The sequence below is a fragment of the Thalassophryne amazonica genome, chromosome 8 (assembly GCF_902500255.1).
Source record: "Thalassophryne amazonica chromosome 8, fThaAma1.1, whole genome shotgun sequence".
In the NCBI taxonomy this organism is placed as follows: Eukaryota; Metazoa; Chordata; class Actinopteri; order Batrachoidiformes; family Batrachoididae; genus Thalassophryne; species Thalassophryne amazonica.
Window position 1 is genome coordinate 38,351,891 of NC_047110.1, and position 21,416 is coordinate 38,373,306.

At 40.5% G+C, this 21,416-nt stretch overlaps 1 protein-coding gene across 1 annotated transcript in view; it reads right to left on the reverse strand.

Annotated features, from left to right (window-relative positions):
• The window catches only part of LOC117515451 (ankyrin repeat domain-containing protein 26-like), a 109,748-nt gene extending 97,749 nt beyond the window's left edge, over positions 1–11,999 (reverse strand). The window contains 2 exon segments of the mRNA XM_034176013.1: positions 10,750–11,025; positions 11,921–11,999. Coding sequence (XP_034031904.1) covers positions 10,750–10,949 — 200 coding nt within the window. The 5' untranslated portion in view covers positions 10,950–11,025; positions 11,921–11,999.
• Positions 12,000–21,416: the final 9,417 nt, after the last annotated feature.

Sequence of the window (21,416 nt, forward strand, 5' to 3'; positions counted from 1 at the left end):
ACTACTTTTTGCACAGGAATTCATCAAACACGTTGGCCGGGGGCGCGTACTAACACAGAATACGCAGAAACTGGACAGTTGTTCGGCCGTAACAAGAGCATCCACTTTTAGCTTGCCATAAGCTAAGCTAGTGGCGCTCATGAGAGTGTATGTCTTGCTGTGTGGCAACAATACTAATCATTAAGCCACCGTACTGCCCATCACGCATTTGTGTCAAATTACACTGAACAAAAATATAAATGCAACGCTTTTGTTTTTGCTCCCATTTTTCATGAGCTAAACTCAAAGATCTAAAACATTCTCAACATACACAAAAGACCATTTCTCTCAAATATTCTTCACAAATCTGTCTAAATCTGTGTTAGTGACCACTCCTCCTTTGCCGAGATAATTCATCCCACCTCAAAGGTGTGGCATATAAAGATGCTGAATAGACAGAATGATTATTGCACAGGTGTGCCCTAGGCTGGTCACAATAAAAGGCCACTCTGAAATGTGTTTTGCTTTATTTGGGGGGGGGGGGGGGGGGGTTCAGAAAACCAGTATCTTGTGTGACCGCCATTTGCCTCACCCATTGCAACACATTTCCTTCACATAGAGTTGATTAGCAGCCAGATGCCATTGAATGTGAGCATTTGCCCACTCAAGTTGGTTACGACAACAAGCTGCAGTCAGGTCAAGACCCCGATGAGGACAACGAGCATGCAGCTGAGCTTACCTTAGACGTTTCTGACAGTCTGTGCAGAAATTCTCTGGTTCTGCAAACCGATTGTTGCAGCAGCTGTCCGGGTGGCTGGTTTCAGACAATCTTGGAGGTGAACATGATGGATGTGGAGGTCCTGGGCTGGTGTGGTTAAACATGCTCTGCGGTTGTGATGCCGGTTGGATGTGCTGCCAAATTCTCTGAAATGCCTTTGGAGACGGCTTATGGTAGAGAAATGAACATTCAATTCACGGGCAACAGCTCTGGTGGACATTCCTTTAGTCAGCATGCCAACTCAACGCTCCCTCAAAACCTGCAACATATGTGGCCTTGTGCTGTGTGATAAAACTGAACATTTCAGAGTGGCCATTTATTGTGGCCAGCCTAAGGCACACCTGTGCTGTCTAATCCGCATCTTGATATGCCACACCTGTGAGGTCACTAACACAGATTTAGACAGATTTGTTTGTTTAATATTTGAGAGAAATACGACTTTTGTGTACAAAGAAAATGTTTTAGATCTTTGAGTTCAGCTCATAAAAAATGGAAGCAAAAACAAAAGTGTTCTGTTTATATTTTTGTACAGTGCATGTTGCGCACCCCCAAGGCACCACCATGGGTTTTGATTGATAACCACATATAGACAGATCTGTGGACCATCTCTCTGTCCCAAATGTAGCCATCCATCTGCCAGGTGATATGCAGGCATTCCCTTGGCCTTTTAAATTTGCTGATGTCTGCAAGACAGAGACGCCTGTGTGAATATCATACATAAAGAAATGCAGCACATACGAGTAGCCACAGTGTTGTAATTGATGTTCCCACACTATACAACTAATACGTCTAATTTGAGTTTAACTAAATAACCACTGGATACCCACTGGCCTACCCCGCCTTTTCAACCCCTTGTCAGTGTTGTTAATTTCACACCTTCCCATAATGACATACACATGCAGTAGTTCTAGTGTTTTGAGTGAAAAGATATACAAATATTCCTTCATCGTGTGGAATTTGTGCGGATGGACTGTCAGAGAAAGCACTGAAAGTGCTTCTTATGCAGGACTATTTCTACCTGTGGAGGGGACATTCCTCCATTCACACCAAGTAAGATTGACTCAACTGAACCTGAAAATTTACAATGCTGAAGAGCCAGTGTGGGTCCTCCCGGTGTGATAAAGCTAAGCAGATGAACAAAAGACAAGATGGGCATAACTGCCACTGACATTGGGCAAATAAAGGCTTACCTACTGGCAACAAAAAAGACAAGAAAATATCTTTGCAGCTCTGAGGCACCGAACAAAAGTCACTTCCTAAACCTGTTTTTAAAATAATACCTTCATCAAATATTTAAGGCTACCACATAAATACCAGAGAATAAGTCACCCCTATTAAAAAATGTCTCTTGAAGAGGAAAAATCCATATAGAAGTAGCACTGGAGAATAACTTGCATCTTCTTCCTGTATTATGAGCTCTTTAATTTGGGATTTTTGTACGTTGTTGAAGTGTACTCTTTATTAATGACATTATTCCTTGATTATTAGAGTTTTTTTTTGTCTGGTGCTTTGATTCCTGGAAAAGTACTATACAAATAGTCCATGTAATTATTATTATCAAGATCAAATGTTTGATTTTTCAGTATATAAGTCACAATTGAGTTTAGCAATAAATAAATAAATAACCTAACCCTAACCCTTGAATGGTACACACACACACACGGTAAATACGTTTTGAACAGGTCACCCTTTTTCCTAGTGATGCTATTGGCATGAACTTTTCACCAGGTGTCAGTAACAACCCAAGTAAACCACACATGCAAAAAACCAACAACAAAAACACATTAAGTACAGAAATTATGTGTAATATAATGGAATGACACAGTGAAAAAGTATTGAACATGAAATTGAATTAAGACTTCCTACAAAAGCTTTTGTTGGTAATGACAGCTTCAAGACACCTCCTGTATGGAGAAACAAGTCGCATGCATTACTCAGGTGTGATTTTGGCCCATTCTTCAACACAAACAGTCTTCAAATCTTGAAGGTTCCATGTACCTCTTCCTGAACTCTGATCTTTAGTTCTTTCCATAGATTTTCTGTTGGATTCAAGTCAGGTGATTGGCTGGGCCATTCTAGCAGCTTTATTTTCATTCTCTGAAACCAAATGAAAGCTTGGTTGTGTGTTTGGGATCACTGTCACCCTCATTTCATCTTCATCATCCTGGTAGATTTTTATGAAGAATGTCTCAGTACATTTTTCCATTCATCCTTCCTTCAATTATATGAACTTTGCCAGTGTCCCCAACTTTGCGGTGATATGTTCGTCAGATAGTTTTACGTCTTTTTCGTCTCGTCTGTCAAAGTCCGAATACAAGTACAGTCGACAGAGTCTGCTAGACATATCCAAAAGCAAGATTTGCAACGTTTTGGACTTCGCAACAGAGACGCTAAAGGAGCTTGGATTATTCCGGCGACCTACAACAATACCGGACTTGCCTGCATCTCCTCGCCGGGAGAGAAAGCCCCGGAAATGGTGCGTGAGGAAACAGAAGAGGGGCAAGCGCGGAGATATCCGAGCTACGGTAACGGCTAATCCAACTTGCCCAGCCATACCATCGATCCTCTTGGCAAATGTATGATCGTTGGACAACAAAATGGATCACATACGACTGCTGAGGTCAGCAAATCGCACAGTGAGTAACTGCTGTGTGCTTGTTTTCACAGAAACATGGCTAAATGATAACATCCCCGACTCTACTATTCAACTGGAGCAGCTACCATGCTATCGAGCTGACCGGGCCCTCATAAACGGAGGAAACACTCGTGGCGGGGGTCTGTGCGTCTACATTTGGAATGAGTGGTGCCGGGACGCTGTGGTGGTGTGCAAACACTGCACATCACTAGCGGAGTTTATGATCATTAAGTGCCGTCCCTTCTATCTGCCCAGGGAGTTTACTGCGATTTTGCTGGTCGCAGTCTACATCCCACCCACCAACAGCAGCACTGATAGGAATGCAGCACTCAGTGAACTGTACCAGGCTATCAGTAAACAACAAACTGCACACCCAGACGGTTTTATCATCCTCACTGGAGATTTTAATCATGCTGATCTCAAAACTGTCCTTCCAAAATTTCACCAGCATGCTGATTTCCCAACAAGGGGAAAAAATACCTTGGACTTGGTTTACACCACACACAAAGGAGCATACAAAGCCACCCCTCTTCCCACATCAGACTATCTGACCACATCACTGTTATGCTAATGCCAGCATACAGACAAACTGCGAAAGTCATCAAATCTGTTAAGAAGCAGGTAAAGCCCCTGTAACAGTGCCGTATTCGTAGAGCTGCTCATTACAGTGTATCATCTACGCTGTAATGAGCAGCTCTCCGCCCACTTCACGTGGAGTTTTTTCTGAATACGGAGCAGTATGTTGAGGGCTACGCGCATAAGAGTGTGGCCAGAGGGGTCCACCTCTGCTCTCCAGCTCTCCCTACCCTACATCACAACGTGCACTGATGATGTGACCCACACAAAAACCATCATCACCCGGGCCAACCGGAAACCATGGCTGACAGGTGATGTCCACAAGCTGCTGAGAGCCAGAGACAAAGCCTTCAGAGCAAGGGATGAATCTGGCTTGAGAACAGCGAGAGCCAACCTGTTCCGTGGCATCAGGAAGACAAAAAACAACCACACTCTCTCCTAGGAAATAAATTTATGGCTGGATAGAAAGCTGAAAGGTTGAAGTTTTTCATACCAATGTCAATATTGGCCCTGCATTTTGTCAGTCTAGCATAACGTCGCTGCACCTGTTTGACACTCTAGGTCTGGTGCCAAAACGCAATAATTTTTGTTCACTGTAGTATGGTTAATCTTGGCTTTTTCCTGACTCTTGCTTGGCATCAACATGAACTTCAGGGTCTCTCCAAGTAAAAAAGAAACATAAATGATTACATTTGTAGTATTTAAGGGTCAAACCGAGTGTTTTAAATGTTGTATATTTTTGGGACGCCCTATAAATATACATATGTATATAAAATCTGTTGCCCATGGCCAATGTCCTGCACTGTTTCAATTTATCACTCCCACACCACTTGCACACTGTCTTAACAAAAATCTGCTGCTGCTGCTACAAATACTGAATGGTTTGCACTACTGCACTTTCCACTTTTACTACTACCTCAGACACTACACTGTAAATACTTGTTCACTTTACTGTCCTTTATTGTTGAAATGTCTTGTCCCGTCATCACAGAGGGAAGGTGAGAAACAAAATTTCAATTCCTTGTATGTCTAGTACTTGTATGTCTAGTATGTCGAGTACAACTGACAATAAAGCCGACTTTGACTTTTTCTGACTGTTTATGCACTAATAACACCAGATCAAATTCTCTGTACGTGTGAACTTACTTGGCAATAAATTTGATTCTGATATGTTTTGGTTTCTTTGTATGTGTGTATTACTTGGGTTGTTACTGACATCTGGTGAAATTTCATGTCAACAGCACCTTTAGAAATATATGTACTGAGAAAATTGCTAACATGTTCAGTAAAATGGTGAATGGACTGTATTTATATCATGCATTTCCATCTGCATCAGACGCTCAAAGCGCTTTACAATAATGCTTCACATTCACCCTGATGTCAGGGTGCTGCCATACAAGGCGCTCACTACACACTGGGAGCAACTAGGGGATTAAGGACCTTGCCCAAGGGCCCTCAGTGATTTTCCGGTCAGGCTGGGATTGGAACAGAGGATCCTCTGGTCTCAAGCCCAATGCTTAACCACGAGACCATCACCTCCACTACCCATCATGTAGGGTAGGGGAGTACTTATTTACTCGCTGTATACATACACACTTAACTTGAAGTATTTAATACCCTCCCAGACCACCTTCCTCTACACTGCTGCTTATGATTTTGTCTGTTTTTGCAGTAGATACATCATTACAACCTTTTCGGCTGTTGCCATGCTTGATGTCAGAGATGATGTAGACTGTGCAATGGATGTATTGCTGACCATCTGTGTGTAGGTACCAGCGCATTCTGGGGTAGTAACTTGTGTTGGACTGGCATCCCATCCAGGCCATTCTGTTAATTGGTTCAAGGACTTCAATTTTCATCATAGGTACACTTCAACTGTGAGAGACAAAATGAGAAAAAAAAAAATCCAGAAAATCACATTGTATGATTTTTAAAGAATTTATTTGTAAATTATGGTGGAAAATAAGTATTTGGTCACCCACAAACAAGCAAGATTTCTGGCTCCCACAGACCTGTAACTTCTTCTTTAAGAAGCTCTTCTGTCCTCCACCTGTTACCTGTATTAATGGCACCTGCTGGAACTCGTTATCTGAATAAAGACACCTGTCCACAGCCTCAAACAGTCAGACTCCAAACTCAACCATGGCCAATACCAAAGAGCTGTTGAAGGACACCAGAAAGAAAATTGTAGATGTGCACCAGGCTGGAAAGAGTGAATCTACAATAGTCAAGCAGGTTCGTGTGGATAAATCAACTGTGGGGGAAAGAAAATGGAAGACATACAAGACCAATGATAATCTCCCTCGATCTGGAGCTCCAAGCAAGATGTCATCCCGTGGGGTCAAAATGATCATGAGAACGGTGAACAAAAATCCCAGAACTACATGGGGGGACCTGATGAATGTCCTGCAGAGAGCTGGGACCAAAGAAACAAAGGCTACACACTATGCAGAGAGGGACTCAAATCTTGCAGTGCCAGGTGTGTCCCCCTGCTTAAGCCAGTACGTGTCCAGGCCCATCTGAAGTTTGCCAGAGATCATATGAATGATCCAGAAGAGGACTAGGAGAATATCATGTGGTCAGATGAAACCAAAATAGAACATTTTGGTAAAAACTCAACTCGTCGTGTTTGGAGGAAGAAGAATGCTGAGTTGCAATCCAAGAAAACCATACCTACTGTGAAGCATTGCGGTGGAAACATCATGCTTTGGGGCTGTTTTTTGTAAAGGGGACAGGGCGACTGATCTGTGTTAAGGGAAGAATGAATGGGGCCATGTATCGTGAAATTTTAGGCCAAAACCTCCTTCCATCAGTGACAGCATTGAAGATGCAACATGGCTGGGTCTTCCAGCATGACAATGACCCCAAACACACCGCTCGGGCAATGAAGGAGTGGCTCCGTAAAAAGCATTTCAAGGTCCTGGAGTGGCCAAGCCAGTCTCCAGACGTGAACCCCATAAAAAATTTGAGGGAGCTGAAAGTCCATGTTGCCCAGCAACATCCCCAAAACATCACTGCTCTAGAGGAGATCTGCATGGAGGAATGGGCCAAAATACCAGCTACAGTGTGTGCAAACTTGGTGAAGACTTACAGGAAACGTTTGACCTCTGTCATTGCCAACAAAGATTATGTTACAAAGTACTGAGTTGAACTTTTGTTATTGACCAAATACTTATTTCCCACCATAATTTACAAATAAATTCTTTAAAAATCATACAATGTGATTTCCTGGATTTTTTTTCTCATTTTGTCTCTCACAGTTGAAGTGTACCTATGTTGAAAATTACAAACCTCTCTCATCTTTTTAAGAAGGAGAACTTGCACAATCAGGGACTGACTAAATACTTTTTTTTAACCCCACTGTAAGTCAAACAAGCCTTTCCTGATTAGTCAGACCCAGTAATTTTCTGCCAGGTTCTATGAAGCTGAATCCCTATTTAATAATGAATTGTCAAAAACAATAGCCAGCTTGATATCTGACTTGCTCAAACTAGAATAATTCATACATTGAAATGTATGCTAACAACATGAATCCAACTGTGTCATTATCCTGTCTGTTTGTAAGTGAAGATACAGTTGTATGCAAAAGTTTGGCCGTCCCTGATAATTTTCATGATTTTCCTTTATAAATCATTGGTTGTCTGGATCATAAATTTCAGTTAAATATATCATATAGCAGACAAACACACTGATATTTGAGAAGTGAAATGAAGTTTCTAGTATTTACAGAAAGTGTGCAATAATTATTTAAACAAAATTAGGCGCATAAATTTGGGCACCCTTGTCATTTTACTGATTTGAATACATTTAGCACTAATTATTGGAACACAAAATTGTTTAGTAAGCTCATTGACCCTTGACCTCCTTACACAGGAGAATCTAATCATGAGAAAGGTTATTTAAGGTGGCCATTTCCCAATGTTTCCCCTCTTTGCATCTCTTCTAATGAGTGGCAACATGGGAGCCTCTAAACAACTCTCTAATGACCTGAAAACAAAGATTGTTCAACATCATGGTTTAGGGGAAGGATACAAAAAGCTATCTCAGAGATTTCAGCTGTCAGTTTCCACTGTGAGGAACATAGTGAGGAAATGGAAGACCCCAGGCACAGTACTAGTTAAGGCCCAAAGTGGCAGGCCAAGAAAAATCTCAGATAAGCTGAAGCGAAGGATGGTGAGAAGAGGCATAATCAACCCACAGACCTGCTCCAAAGACCTACAACATGATCTTGCTGCAGACAGTGTCTCTGTGCATTGTTCAACTATACAGCACACTTTGCACAAAGAGATGCTGTATGATGCTGTAATGCAGAGGAAGCCTTTTCACAAACAGAGTCCCTTGAGGTATGCTAAATCACATTTGGACAAACCAGCTTAAATTTGGAATAAGGTGCTGTGGACTGATGAAACTAAAATTTAGTTATTTGGACAAAACAAGGGGTGGTATGCATGGCTGAAAAAGAACACAGCATTCAAAAAAAAAAAAAAAATGCTTGCTACCTACAGTAAAATTGGGTGGGTGGTTTCATCATGCTGTGTGGCCAGTGCAGGTACTGGGAATCTTGTTCAAGCTGAGGGTCCACTCTGAATTCCAGTCAATATCAGCAGATTCTTGAGAACAATGTTCATGAATCAGTGACAAAGTTGAAGTTGCGCAGGGGCTGGATCTTTCAACAAGACGACCCTAAACACTGCTCAAAATCTACTAAGGCATTCATGCAGAGGAACAAGTACAATGTTCTGGAATGGCCACCTCAGTCCCCAGACCTGAACATAATTGAAAATCTGTGGTGTGATTTTAAGCGGGCTGTCTATGCTTGGAAACCAACAAACCTGAGATGTTTTGTAAAGAAGAATGGTCCAAAATACCTTCAACCAGAATCCAGACTCTCATTGGAAGCTATAGGAAGCATTTAGAGGCTGTTATGTCTGCAAAAGGAGGATCTACTAAATACTGATGTATTTTTTCTGTTGGGGTGCCCAAATTTATGCACCTGCCTAATTTTGTTTAAAGAATTATTGCACACTTTCTGTAAATCCTATAAACTTCATTTCACTTCTCAAATATCATTGTGTTTGTCTGCTATATGATATATTTAGCTGAAACTGCTGATCCACACAACCAATGATTTATAAAGGAAAAACATGGAAATCATCAGGGGTGCCCAAACTTTTACATACAACTGTACCTATCCAGAAATTACGCCTTCTGAATTGAGCCAGCTAAACTGAGAAAATTTGTTAGAAGAAATGTGGTGTTAGCTACCAGGCATTACTTCTACCAGATGCCAGCAACCCCTTTGCACTGATACTAATCATGCCAGCTTGTGTAGATAATAACTCAAAAATAATCAACGCTATCAACATGTAACTCACCAAATAACAAACAGCGCATAAGGAGGATGAACTAATTAGTTTGTAGTGAACACTGATGCACAAGATCAGTTGCCAAAGCAACACGACAGGGTTTACTTCAGAATTCTAAAAACCCAAGTCACTTGACTCAGTGATGTACAGTATGGGTGTGTCAAACTTAAACTGGTTGAATCACAAACATGGCACAGAAAAAAATAAAAATATACTGGACGTGGAGGTCATATCATCACCGTACAACACTGCAGTAGAACTATTTATGTTTTTTGCAAAAAAACAAACAAACAAACAAACACAACAGCAACAACTTAATTGTATAGAGGACATGGTACTTCTCAATTCTCCCTACATCCTTATTATAGAACTTTGTGCCCTGAATGTGGACATTTAATTTTTCTGGGCTTTGTGGAAAAACAACTGGTACTAAACATCAGGCAATTAGTTAACTGGATATAACTATGGATGCTGGTAAGAATTTTGTTCTCCTGACAGACAACCTATGGATTTACATAATAAGATGACAAAATATGCTTAATTTTTACCTTTAAATGGTAAATGGACTGTATTTATATAGCGCTTTTCCATCTGCATCAGACACTCAAAGAGCTTTACAAATAATGCCTCACATTCACCCCGATGTGAGGGTGCTGCCATACAAGGCACTCACTACACACTGGGAGCAATAGGGGATTAAAGACCTTGCCCAAGGACCCGTAGTGATTTTCCATTCAGGCTGGGATTTGAACCGAGGATCTTCTGGTCTCAAGCCCAACACCTTAATCACCTCCACCCTTTACCCAACAATAAACTGTAATTAGAAATACACACTATATGAGCCACCACACTATATAAGCCACTATATGAGCAACCACAGGCTCTCTACTCCAATTCTGTTCCCTCCAGAATTTAAATTTATTTAACTCCCTTGCTGCGGAAAGGTAAATACTGTATTAGGTACACACCTCTCAGCATAACTACAACATCTGAACAGCAACAAAAATTACAGCTTCCAAAATTATGTTAAAATAAATCAACAACTTTCTAAAATACATTCAATACAAATGGAACATTATAATCCTGATTTATGAAGGGTTTATTACACGACTGTTGTTATACTGCATTAGACTTATCTAGGTGTACAACTGAGTGTACCTACAGCATACAGGCTTTCACTGAATTAAAATAATTTTGTACGAATTGTTGTTTTTCCACTGTGTTTAACATTTGTAATGTGAGTCTCCTTTTTAATCATTTTTTTAAAAACACATTAACAATCCTTGGTGTGTCACCACCTTACTCTGAATTCTGAAAACATTAAAGCAAGTTGAAGTTTAGTCTAATGCATGCAGTAACTCAGTAGCACTTCCATCGGCAGACCTCTTGGCTGCACACCCGATCCCCCCAGTTACCTGTTCTCCTTGTCCAGCTGGTTGACATCATTCTTTTTTGCAAGTTGTTTCAATTTAGCCAAGTCACCAGCTAAAGCAGCTTTGTGAACCTTGCCAAGGTCCTTCTCTTTAAGTTCATAGCTGGCAGACAGTACACTTCCACTATCAGGAGTACTCGAGGAATGTTTCTTTTTCTTTGGAAAGCTAAATAGCTTCTTCATTGTGTACGGCAGCACAGTCACTGCCTGCCACTGAGCAGCTGCTGCTGGAGGATCACGACAGGCATCTTTCCCATCCCTAAAAATAAGATATGCAAATTGGATTAGAAGTCTATAAACCATGTTCAGGTCGAGACCAGTGTTGCTCATTGCCATCTCGAAAGCTGATCTCACACTGTGTGATGATGCACAGACACATAATGGCAAGATGCTTTAAAAGAAAAAACAAACAAACAAACAAACAAAAAAATTCTCATTAATGTAATGCAGCTGATGCTAAACACAGCTGTCATGCCAACAGCTGCTACTCGGCAAAGGCTGATTTCATTCAAACGCTTGGCCCTTATAATGTGGGGATGTACGGTTTCAGCCTTACATCAATACTTGTTATTTTCCTGTTATTTTTAAGAAATGTGCCACGAATAATAGGCTACTCTGACAGATAAGAAGACAGCATTATAGTGTCTGGGTGTTACTATAGCAACGTAGTGTAAATGATCTCCAACTACCCAACAATCATATTTTTATAAATCAAGATTAAAGCTGTAAGTCTATGTTTAGGTATTACACGAAGTACAAAGTCACGTCTGTCACTAAAAATCGGCTTTGGTGTCATCTTGTGTTGCGTAGCAACGCTACTAGCTTCCCGAGTTATCGCTCCACGCTGCGCCTCCCACGTAGTCACTTCACAAAGTAGGCAAACCGCCACGTTTGAACTGAACTTATAACGGACGCGAGACCAATGTGGATTATTAATATCTTAAACAACGTTCATTATCAAAACTACTTAATTTGTTTGGTAAATGAGCCGTCAACTATGCTGTTAGCTTATACGCTAATGGACATAAAGGTAGCGCTAACACTGCTAATACAGTGTTAGCTAGTAAATGCAGGTCACTGCTGTTTACATCGATAATGCCGCATAAGAGTGCATAACGCCAATCGCTGGCAGAAATGATAAATGAAGCACGAACCTGTTGTTTGGGTAAGACCGCTATGATGAAGCTAAAGCTAACAAACATAGTAAAAACCTGCTGGCTGTTTTTAGTCAACTCACCAATCAAAAATTAGATCAATGAAATGCCAGCTTTTACTGACCAATAGGCGATGTGTATTTAAAACTTGGCGTCCACGTCACGATTTCTATTTATTTATTTATTTTGGTCGACATGTAATGTGACACGTGAACCACTAGATGGTAACATTTGTCTTGGAATTATAGGCCAGACCCATTCTGGATATTTTTAGGGCACAGTTAATGATCAACACAAAATTCTCAATCAAGTCCACTAAATTTCTCATGTATAACACACAAAACAAATGCAAACATTTAAAATACTAAATAAAATAAACAGCTCTTGGTACCACTGCCTCCACATTCCAGATGTGTATGATGTTAGTACACTGGTACCTGGGTTTACCAGAGTACAGTATGTATTACTTGGTTCTCAGATGCATACAATCTCACTATAAATTTGTATGTCAGCTTTTTGATCGTTGCTGGACATCAAGAACTTTACAGTTCAGAAACATCAAAGTTGCAATGTTGCATCTTGGAAGATGCAGAGCACCCACCTTACATCATTATATGCAACAAAAACATGATGTAAAGAACTTTTCTTATAGTTCCACCACATCTGTACATGGGTGAACAGAATGCTTTAAACCAGTGGTTTTCAAACTGTTTGGCGCTCCCAAGTTCTTCAGGGGGGTGCAAGGGTTGGATAGACAGAACTGATTCTTTTCGAGAATCGTTAAGAAATGATTCAGTCCACTGACATCAATAGCCTTTTTGCTTAAGGATTCCCTTATCAGTCCTTCAGAGCAACCATTGTTTTTGAGGGTGTTTTATTGGGAAAATCATCATTTCTTTACATTGATTTCAGACCACGCAGCGGGTCTGAAATCAAACCGCTTCTGCAACGGCTGTTCTTGAAGCTTGAAGTAAAGAAGCAGTGCTCCAATCCACTGCTTCATTGGTTCATTGCTTCGCTGCTTTTCAGAAGTGACAAGTGCTTTTCTTAACCCCTCTCAAAGCCATTTAAAAATGTCAATCGTGAGTCACTTTTGTGCGAATTAAAGTCATTAACTGGGACTCTTGTCTTGTTGCAGGCAAGAAACAAGAATCGTCCTCCATTCCGTTCACACATGCACTTTTAAAAATTGTTAAGGTGGTCAGTAAGATTGTGGGGGTGAAGTTCAGTAGCCTTACTGAAATTTTTAAGAAACAGGTGCTTAAGAAACCCTTGTATATCAGTCATGACCCTACACATCATTTGTTTGCTGAATACAAATTGTTACCATCTGCCTTGCGTTTTAGAACCCCATGTGGGTCGAAACAAAGATACAGGAATTCTTTTACTCCCCTCTCTGTTCAAGTCTTAAACTCTAATAACAGGAGGCGGTAGCTCTTGTCCATTTTGGGTATATGACTATTATGTATTATTTATTTATTTATTGCTATGGCTTCTTGGTTAGTACTTCTTTTATATTTGTAGTTACACTGTTTTACTGCTGTGTGGTTTGCATTGTATGTTTCATAATGTTTTTATGTATGTGTACTCCTGCTGTGCATAAATTGCCCTTTGAGGGACAAAGAATAACTTGAACAGTTGTTCAGTTGCTCTCCACAAGTGGTCCTTGGTTCTTGTACAATTCTTCTGATAATTCCTGTCACTCCTGACAAAAATCTTGTGAAAAGCACCTGGCCGTGGCCGGTTTATGGTGAAATGATGTTCTTTCCACTTCCGGATTATGGCTCCAGTCATGCTCACTAGAACATTCAGAAATTTAGAAATCCTTCTGTAACCAATGCCATCAGTTGTTTTGCTACAATAAGGTCGCAAAGATTTGGAGAGAGCTTGTTGCTTTTACCCATCATGTGATGTTTCTTGTGTGACACCTTAGTAATGAGACACCTTTTTTATAGGCCATCAATTGGGACTGAACCATCTGAAATTAATTTGCACTGACAAGGGGAAGGATTGCTTTCTAATTACTGATAGATTTCAGATGGTGTCTTGGCTTTCCATGCCTTGTTGCACCTCCCTTTTTTCATGTGTTCACTACTTTTTTCTGTGTCACTTCACATTATTACACATAACAATTTCTGTACTCAGGCAGCATGGTGGCTTAGTGGTTAGCACTGTTGCTTCACAGCGAGAAGGTCGTGGGTTCAATTCCTGTGGACTTTCTGTGTGGAGTTTGCATGTTGTCCCCGTGTTTGCGTGGGTTTCCTCTGGGTGCTCCAGTTTCCTCCCACATCCAAAGACATGCGGGTGAGGTGAATTGGAATCTTTAAAAAGGTGTGTGGGTGTGTCTGTGTTTGTTTGTCTGTTTGTGGCCCTGCGACAGACTGGCGCAGAGCCAGTCTGTCGCAGGGTATATATTATGTGTATATAACACAGTCTGCAGTAGAAGATGAATGAATTAATTTCTATACTCATCTCTGATGGGGACGAGTCTGTCTACAAACGGGAAATCGATCACCCGCTGTCCTGGTGCAGACAGAACAATCTGGAGCTTAACACCCTCAAGACAGAGATGGTTGTTGACTTCAGAAAGAACTCATTTCTGACCACCCCACCACCCTATGTGACTCCCCAGTTGCCATTGTGGGGGCCTTCCACAACCTGGGGATCACCGTCACCCAGGACTTCAAGTGGGAGCTGAATGTCAGCTCTCTCATCAAGCGAGCACAGCTGAGGATGTACTTTCTGTGGCAAGTGAAGAAGTTCAACCTGCCAAAAACAATGATGGTAAACTTCTATACTGCCATCACTGAGTCCATCGTCTCCTCTTCCATCATGGCCTGGTATGCTGCTGCCACTGCTAAGGGCAGGAGCAGAGTGCAGTCAGTGTACCATCCATACAGCGGAGAAGGTGATCAACTGTAGTCTGCCATCCCTACAGGACCTGTATGCCTCCAGGTCCCTGAATTGAACAGGGGAGATTGTGGCTGATCTCTCCCACCCAGCACACAAACTTTTCCTCTGGCAGGAGGCTGAGGTCCATGTCAGGTTTGACCTCGCCTGGACATACAAGAAAGAACTCAGACAGAGAGTTGAGATGTCTTTAGTGAGCTTTGCAAAGGGGAGACACAGCAGAGGCTGCTATCTGCAGTTCTCCAACTGTGACATCCTCTGCGAGGCTCTTTTATTGCGTGTAAAAAACAAAGATAAGGGTGGCTACATGAGTCCATGGTTACAACATGTGCTATTAGTCATGTGCAGATACGTTTGCAAGCAACTGAATCATTCCAATCTTAGGTACAGAGTGAGCGGTTTTGCTGAAGCTTGCTAAATGTCAAACTGTAAACAGGCTGACTTGGCTCCTGCAACTGTGCTATCCATCTGGGAATATCTGAAACAGTTTGCAGAATTTAAAAGAGCAGATGTAATATAAGATAATAAATGAATCATGTTTGTACAGTACATTTTATCTAACAGTCCATCAGGACCAAAACCTCATGACATGTTTTAGTGTTTCTTTCCATCCACAGATGGCCTCATAAATAATCTCAGAGAACCCACTTACTTCACAGTAAGTACACAGCTCCAAACACTGCGCCACTCTCTGCCGAGTCAAGTTAGAGTCTGGCCAAAATTAATAACTTAAAAGCAAATCACCGTTTTAAATCAAATGACACCTCTTTCCAAACGTTGTAACACAGACAACAAACTACAACAGACTAAAACATTTTTTCCTTCCAAAATGAGACATCCTGCGTTCTTTATGAATGACACTGATGTTGACTTGCAGCCGGCTGAGCTCAGCTCAGAAGTATGGAGTGATATTCATGCCATTAATGTCTGAAAGGAAATGCTTTTGAGAAAAACTACAGACTTTATTTTTATTTATATCTAGAGATCAAGGACCCAGTGACCAATTTCATATTTATTTTTCCTTTAAGACTCAATAAAATGTTACTGACATAGAAAACCTGTAAAGCCTACTTTCAGTACACAGCAAATACACAGGAGGTATTGATAAGGGAATTGATAAGGAATCGGATCGATAAGCAGAATCGGTCATGGCATCGATATTGATAAAATCTCATCAATACACCCATCCCTGTTTGAATTAATATTATTTATGTTAAAATGTGTTAGTTATGCCAAAGACATTTAACAACACACAGAGATGTTTAAATGTTTTAAAAAAAACAATGTTTAAAATATGACAAAAGGTAAAAATAGAAGAATAGAAAGTTACTTAAAACACATTTAAAATGTTTGAAAAGGGTGTAAAATATGTGAAAGAATAGAAAGGTCTTTAAAAACGTTTAAAATGTTTACAAAGGCTGTAAAATGTGTAAATGAAAGTTCTTTAAAAACATTTAAAATGTTTACAAAGTCTGTAAAATGTGTAAATGCATAGACAGTTCCTTAAAAACACACAAATACTATTAAAATGTGTTTAAGATGTGTAAAAGAATAAAAAGAAACACAAAGATGTTGAAATTGTGTGTATGTGTGTCAGGAAGGTGCAGCTATTCATTTTGTTTCGGGGGGGCTCACTCTCCCACACTTTGAAAACCCCTGATAAAAACAGATTGGTTCTAATGTCACTACAACACATATGGAACTTTGTAGACATTCTGCTGACAACATGAATGAGTCTCTCATCAACAACTGGCACGTATGGACTTAGTGGACAGCAGTGTTGTCAAATGCTGGTGTTGCCGACCGCATGGCTCCCCCTTAAAATTTGTCCCCCACTGCCTTCACTGCACATGCGTCATTTCAGAGCAACAGCAGCAATTCACAGATTATTGCCTTGTTTCTGCAGTTTCAAATTCAAAGTCTTCCATCTTGCATGGTGTGACACTAATCAGGACTATTGGCTACGAATTGGGCCTACTACTCTTATGTGACTAACAAAAACAAGCTTAATTTAAAGTTCTTCTTTGACACTGTGGTTACACTTATTCAAGGACAGCCGCGTGTAGTAAGCTACTCTCCATTTACTGCTCAGGACTTGTTAGAATTTTTTTGAAGGGAAAAAAGAGGATATTATGTCAAATACTGTATATCATAGCATGCTCTAATTCCACCACTAGATCTTGTTACTGATGTGGGTGCCATCTCAAGATAGGATGATGAGACTTACCAAATTTGCTACTCTTCTGTTGCGTATGCTGACCAAACATAACCTGTCTTTTTGCCCCGATATTGGCTAAACTATCTAAGGACCTGTGGGTTACACTTGGCCCTACTTTGCTGAAAACTATTAACCTGTCATTAGCCTCGGGTTCTGTTTCTAAATGTCTTAAATATGCAGTGATAAAACCAATTCTGATTAAACCTAACCTGGACTTTGGTTTACTGATAGACTGATATCAAACCTATCCTTTTGCTCTGAAATCCTTGAAAAAAGTTGTTTCACACCAGCTTATGGCCATTTTATTGAGAATTAACTCTTTGAGCCACTGCAGTCTGCTTTTAGAATGCACCACTCCATGGAAACAGCACTTACTAAACTGGTGAATAACCTTCTGCTTGCAATGGGCTCTGACTCTACTATAGTGCTACTATTGTTAGATCTTGCTGCTTTTGATGCAGTGGATCATTGTATACTACTGGATCAGCTTGAGAACCACTTTGGAACTGTTGGTAATGTTCTTGGGTGACTGACATCCCACTAAACTAGTCATTTCACTGTGTCCTGCACAATAATGTCACATCTAATTATAGTGGGAGATTTTAACATCCACACAGATGCTGAGAATGACAGCCTCAACACTGCATTTAATCTATTATTAGACTCAATTGGCTTTGCTCAAAATGTAAATGAGTCCACCCACCCACTTTAATCATATCTTAGATCTTGTTCTGACTTATGGTATGGAAATTGAAGACTTAACAGTATTCCCTGAAAACTCCCTTCTGTCTGATCATTTCTTAATAACATTTACATTTACTCTGATGGACTACCCAGCAGTGGGGAATAAGTTTAATTACACTAGAAGTCTTTCAGAAAGCACTGTAATTAGGTTTAAGGATATGTTTCCTTCTTTATGTTCCCTAATGCCATATACCAACACAGTGCAGAGTAGCTACCTAAACTCTGTAAGTGAGATAGAGTAACTCGTCAATAGTTTTACATCCTCATTGAAGACAACTTTGGATGCTGTAGCTCCTCTGAAAAAGAGAGCTTTAAATCAGAAGTGCCTGACTCTGTGGTATAACTCACAAACTCGCAGCTTAAAGCAGATAACCCGTAAGTTGGAGAGGAAATGGCGTCTCACTAATTTAGAAGATCTTCACTTAGCCTGGAAAAAGAGTCTGTTGCTCTATAAAAAAGCCCTCCGTAAAGCTAGGACATCTTACTACTCATCACTAATTGAAGAAAATAAGAACAACCCCAGGTTTCTTTTCAGCACTGTAGCCAGGCTGACAAAGAGTCAGAGCTCTATTGAGCCGAGTATTCCTTTAACTTTAACTAGTAATGACTTCATGACTTTCTTTGCTAATAAAATTTTAACTATTAGAGAAAAAATTACTCATAACCATCCCAAAGACGTATCATTATCTTTGGCTGCTTTCAGTGATGCCGGTATTTGGTTAGACTCTTTCTCTCAGATTGTTCTGTCTGAGTTATTTTCATTAGTTACTTCATCCAAACCATCAACATGTCTATTGGACCCCATTCCTACCAGGCTGCTCAAGGAAGCCCTACCATTATTTAATGCTTCGATCTTAATATGATCAATCTATCTTTATTAGTTGGCTATGTACCACAGGCTTTTAAGGTGGCAGTAATTAAACCATTATTTAAAAAGCCATCACTTGACCCAGCTATCTTAGCTAATTATAGGCCACTCTCCAACCTTCCTTTTCTCTCAAAAATTCTTGAAAGGGTAGTTGTAAAACAGCTAACTGATCATCTGCAGAGGAATGGTCTATTTGAAGAGTTTCAGTCAGGTTTTAGAATTCATCATAGTACAGAAACAGCATTAGTGAAGGTTACAAATGATCTTCTTATGGCCTCAGACAGTGGACTCATCTCTGTGCTTGTTCTGTTAGACCTCAGTGCTGCTTTTGATACTGTTGACCATAAAATTTTATTACAGAGATTAGAGCATGCCATAGGTATTAAAGGCACTGCGCTGCGGTGGTTTGAATCATATTTATCTAATAGAATACAATTTGTTCATGTAAATGGGGAATCTTCTTCACAGACTAAGGTTAATTATGGAGTTCCACAAGGTTCTGTGCTAGGACCAATTTTATTCACTTTATACATGCTTCCCTTAGGCAGTATTATTAGACAGCATTGCTTAAATTTTCATTGTTACGCAGATGATACCCAGCTTTATCTATCCATGAAGCCAGAGGACACACACCAATTAGCTAAACTGCAGCATTGTCTTACAGACATAAGGACATGGATGACCTCTAATTTCCTGCTTTTAAAGTCAGATAAAACTGAAGTTATTGTACTTGGCCCCACAAATCTTAGAAACATGGTGTCTAACCAGATCCTTACTCTGGATGGCATTACCCTGACCTCTAGTAATACTGTGAGAAATCTTGGAGTCATTTTTGATCAGGATATGTCATTCAAAGCGCATATTAAACAAATATGTAGGACTGCTTTTTTGCATTTACGCAATATCTCTAAAATTAGAAAGGTCTTGTCTCAGAGTGATGCTGAAAAACTAATTCATGCATTTATTTCCTCTAGGCTGGACTATTGTAATTCATTATTATCAGGTTGTCCTAAAAGTTCCCTGAAAAGCCTTCAGTTAATTCAAAATGCTGCAGCTAGAGTACTGACGGGGACTAGAAGGAGAGAGCATATCTCACCCATATTGGCCTCTCTTCATTGGCTTCCTGTTAATTCTAGAATAGAATTTAAAATTCTTCTTCTTACTTATAAGGTTTTGAATAATCAGGTCCCTTCTTATCTTAGGGACCTCATAGTACCATATCACCCCAATAGAGCGCTTCGCTCTCAGACTGCAGGCTTACTTGTAGTCCTAGGGTTTGTAAGAGTAGAATGGGAGGCAGAGCCTTCAGCTTTCAGGCTCCTCTCCTGTGGAACCAGCTCCCAATTCGGATCAGGGAGACAGACACCCTCTCTACTTTTAAGATTAGGCTTAAAACTTTCCTTTTTGCTAAAGCTTATAGTTAGGGCTGGATCAGGTGACCCTGAACCATCCCTTAGTTATGCTGCTATAGACTTAGACTGCTGGGGGGTTCCCATAATGCACTGAGTGTTTCTTTCTCTTTTTGCTCTGTATGCACCACTCTGCATTTAATCATTAGTGATTGATCTCTGCTCCCCTCCACAGCATGTCTTTTTCCTGGTTCTCTCCCTCAGCCCCAACCAGTCCCAGCAGAAGACTGCCCCTCCCTGAGCCTGGTTCTGCTGGAGGTTTCTTCCTGTTAAAAGGAGTTTTTCCTTCCCACTGTCGCCAAGTGCTTGCTCACAGGGGGTCGTTTTGACCTTTGGGGTTTTTACGTAATTATTGTATGGCCTTGCCTTACAATATAAAGCGCCTTGGGGCAACTGTTTGTTTTGATTTGGCGCTATATAAATAAAATTGAATTGAAATTGAATTGAATCTTTTTCCTATGAAATATGGGGTTCCACAAGGGTCTGTTTTGGCTGCTTGCTTTTGTCCCTCTGTATAGCCCTCCTTGGTCAGATACTGCAACATTTTGAAATTACTTTTCATTGTTGCACTGATGACATTACGCTGTACATGCCGATAGCTGCAGATAATCGTACACACACTAAGACTTTAGAGGATTGTCTGGCTTCAGTGAAAAGCTGTATGTCTAGCAACTTCTTATTTTTAAATTCCGACAAGACCGAGATGTTGGTCACTGGTCCAGCAAGAGACAGACATCAGTTTGAACAGTTAATGCTAAACCTAGACTTGTGTGTGATACGCCACAGTGAGAAAGTGAAAAACTTTAGGGTGCTCTTTGATCCCACACTGTCCTTTGACCTTCACATTAGAGAACTCGACTGCTTTCCTCCACTTCCATAACCTCCATGAGGTTTTGTCCTGTCCTATCTACGGCTGATGCAGAGACTCTGATCCATGCCTTTGTCTGTTCTAGATTGGATTACTGCAGCATCCTATTCTCTGGTTTACCATAGTCCAGCATTAGAGGTCTCCAATTGGTTTAAAATGCTGAAAATGTAAATAAATCAATGACGTCAACATCTTAATAGGTGTCAAAGGCTAAGGAGAAGAGATGGGTTTTCAGAAGAGATTTAAAAGCAGACAGAGATGAGGCCTGTCTAATCTGCTGAGGCAGGTCATTCCATAAATTTGGAGCTGCAACAGCAAATGTGTGGTCTGCCCTGAGCTTCTGCTTTGTGTTAGGCCCACTCAGGATCAGCTGCAGGAGCAGTTGTTAGAGGAATCTGTGATCAGGTGACCCACCATATGTCATCTGTTGAATTGTGGTCTGCTTACAGAGAAATAATACACTTTGGTCCTCTAAACCC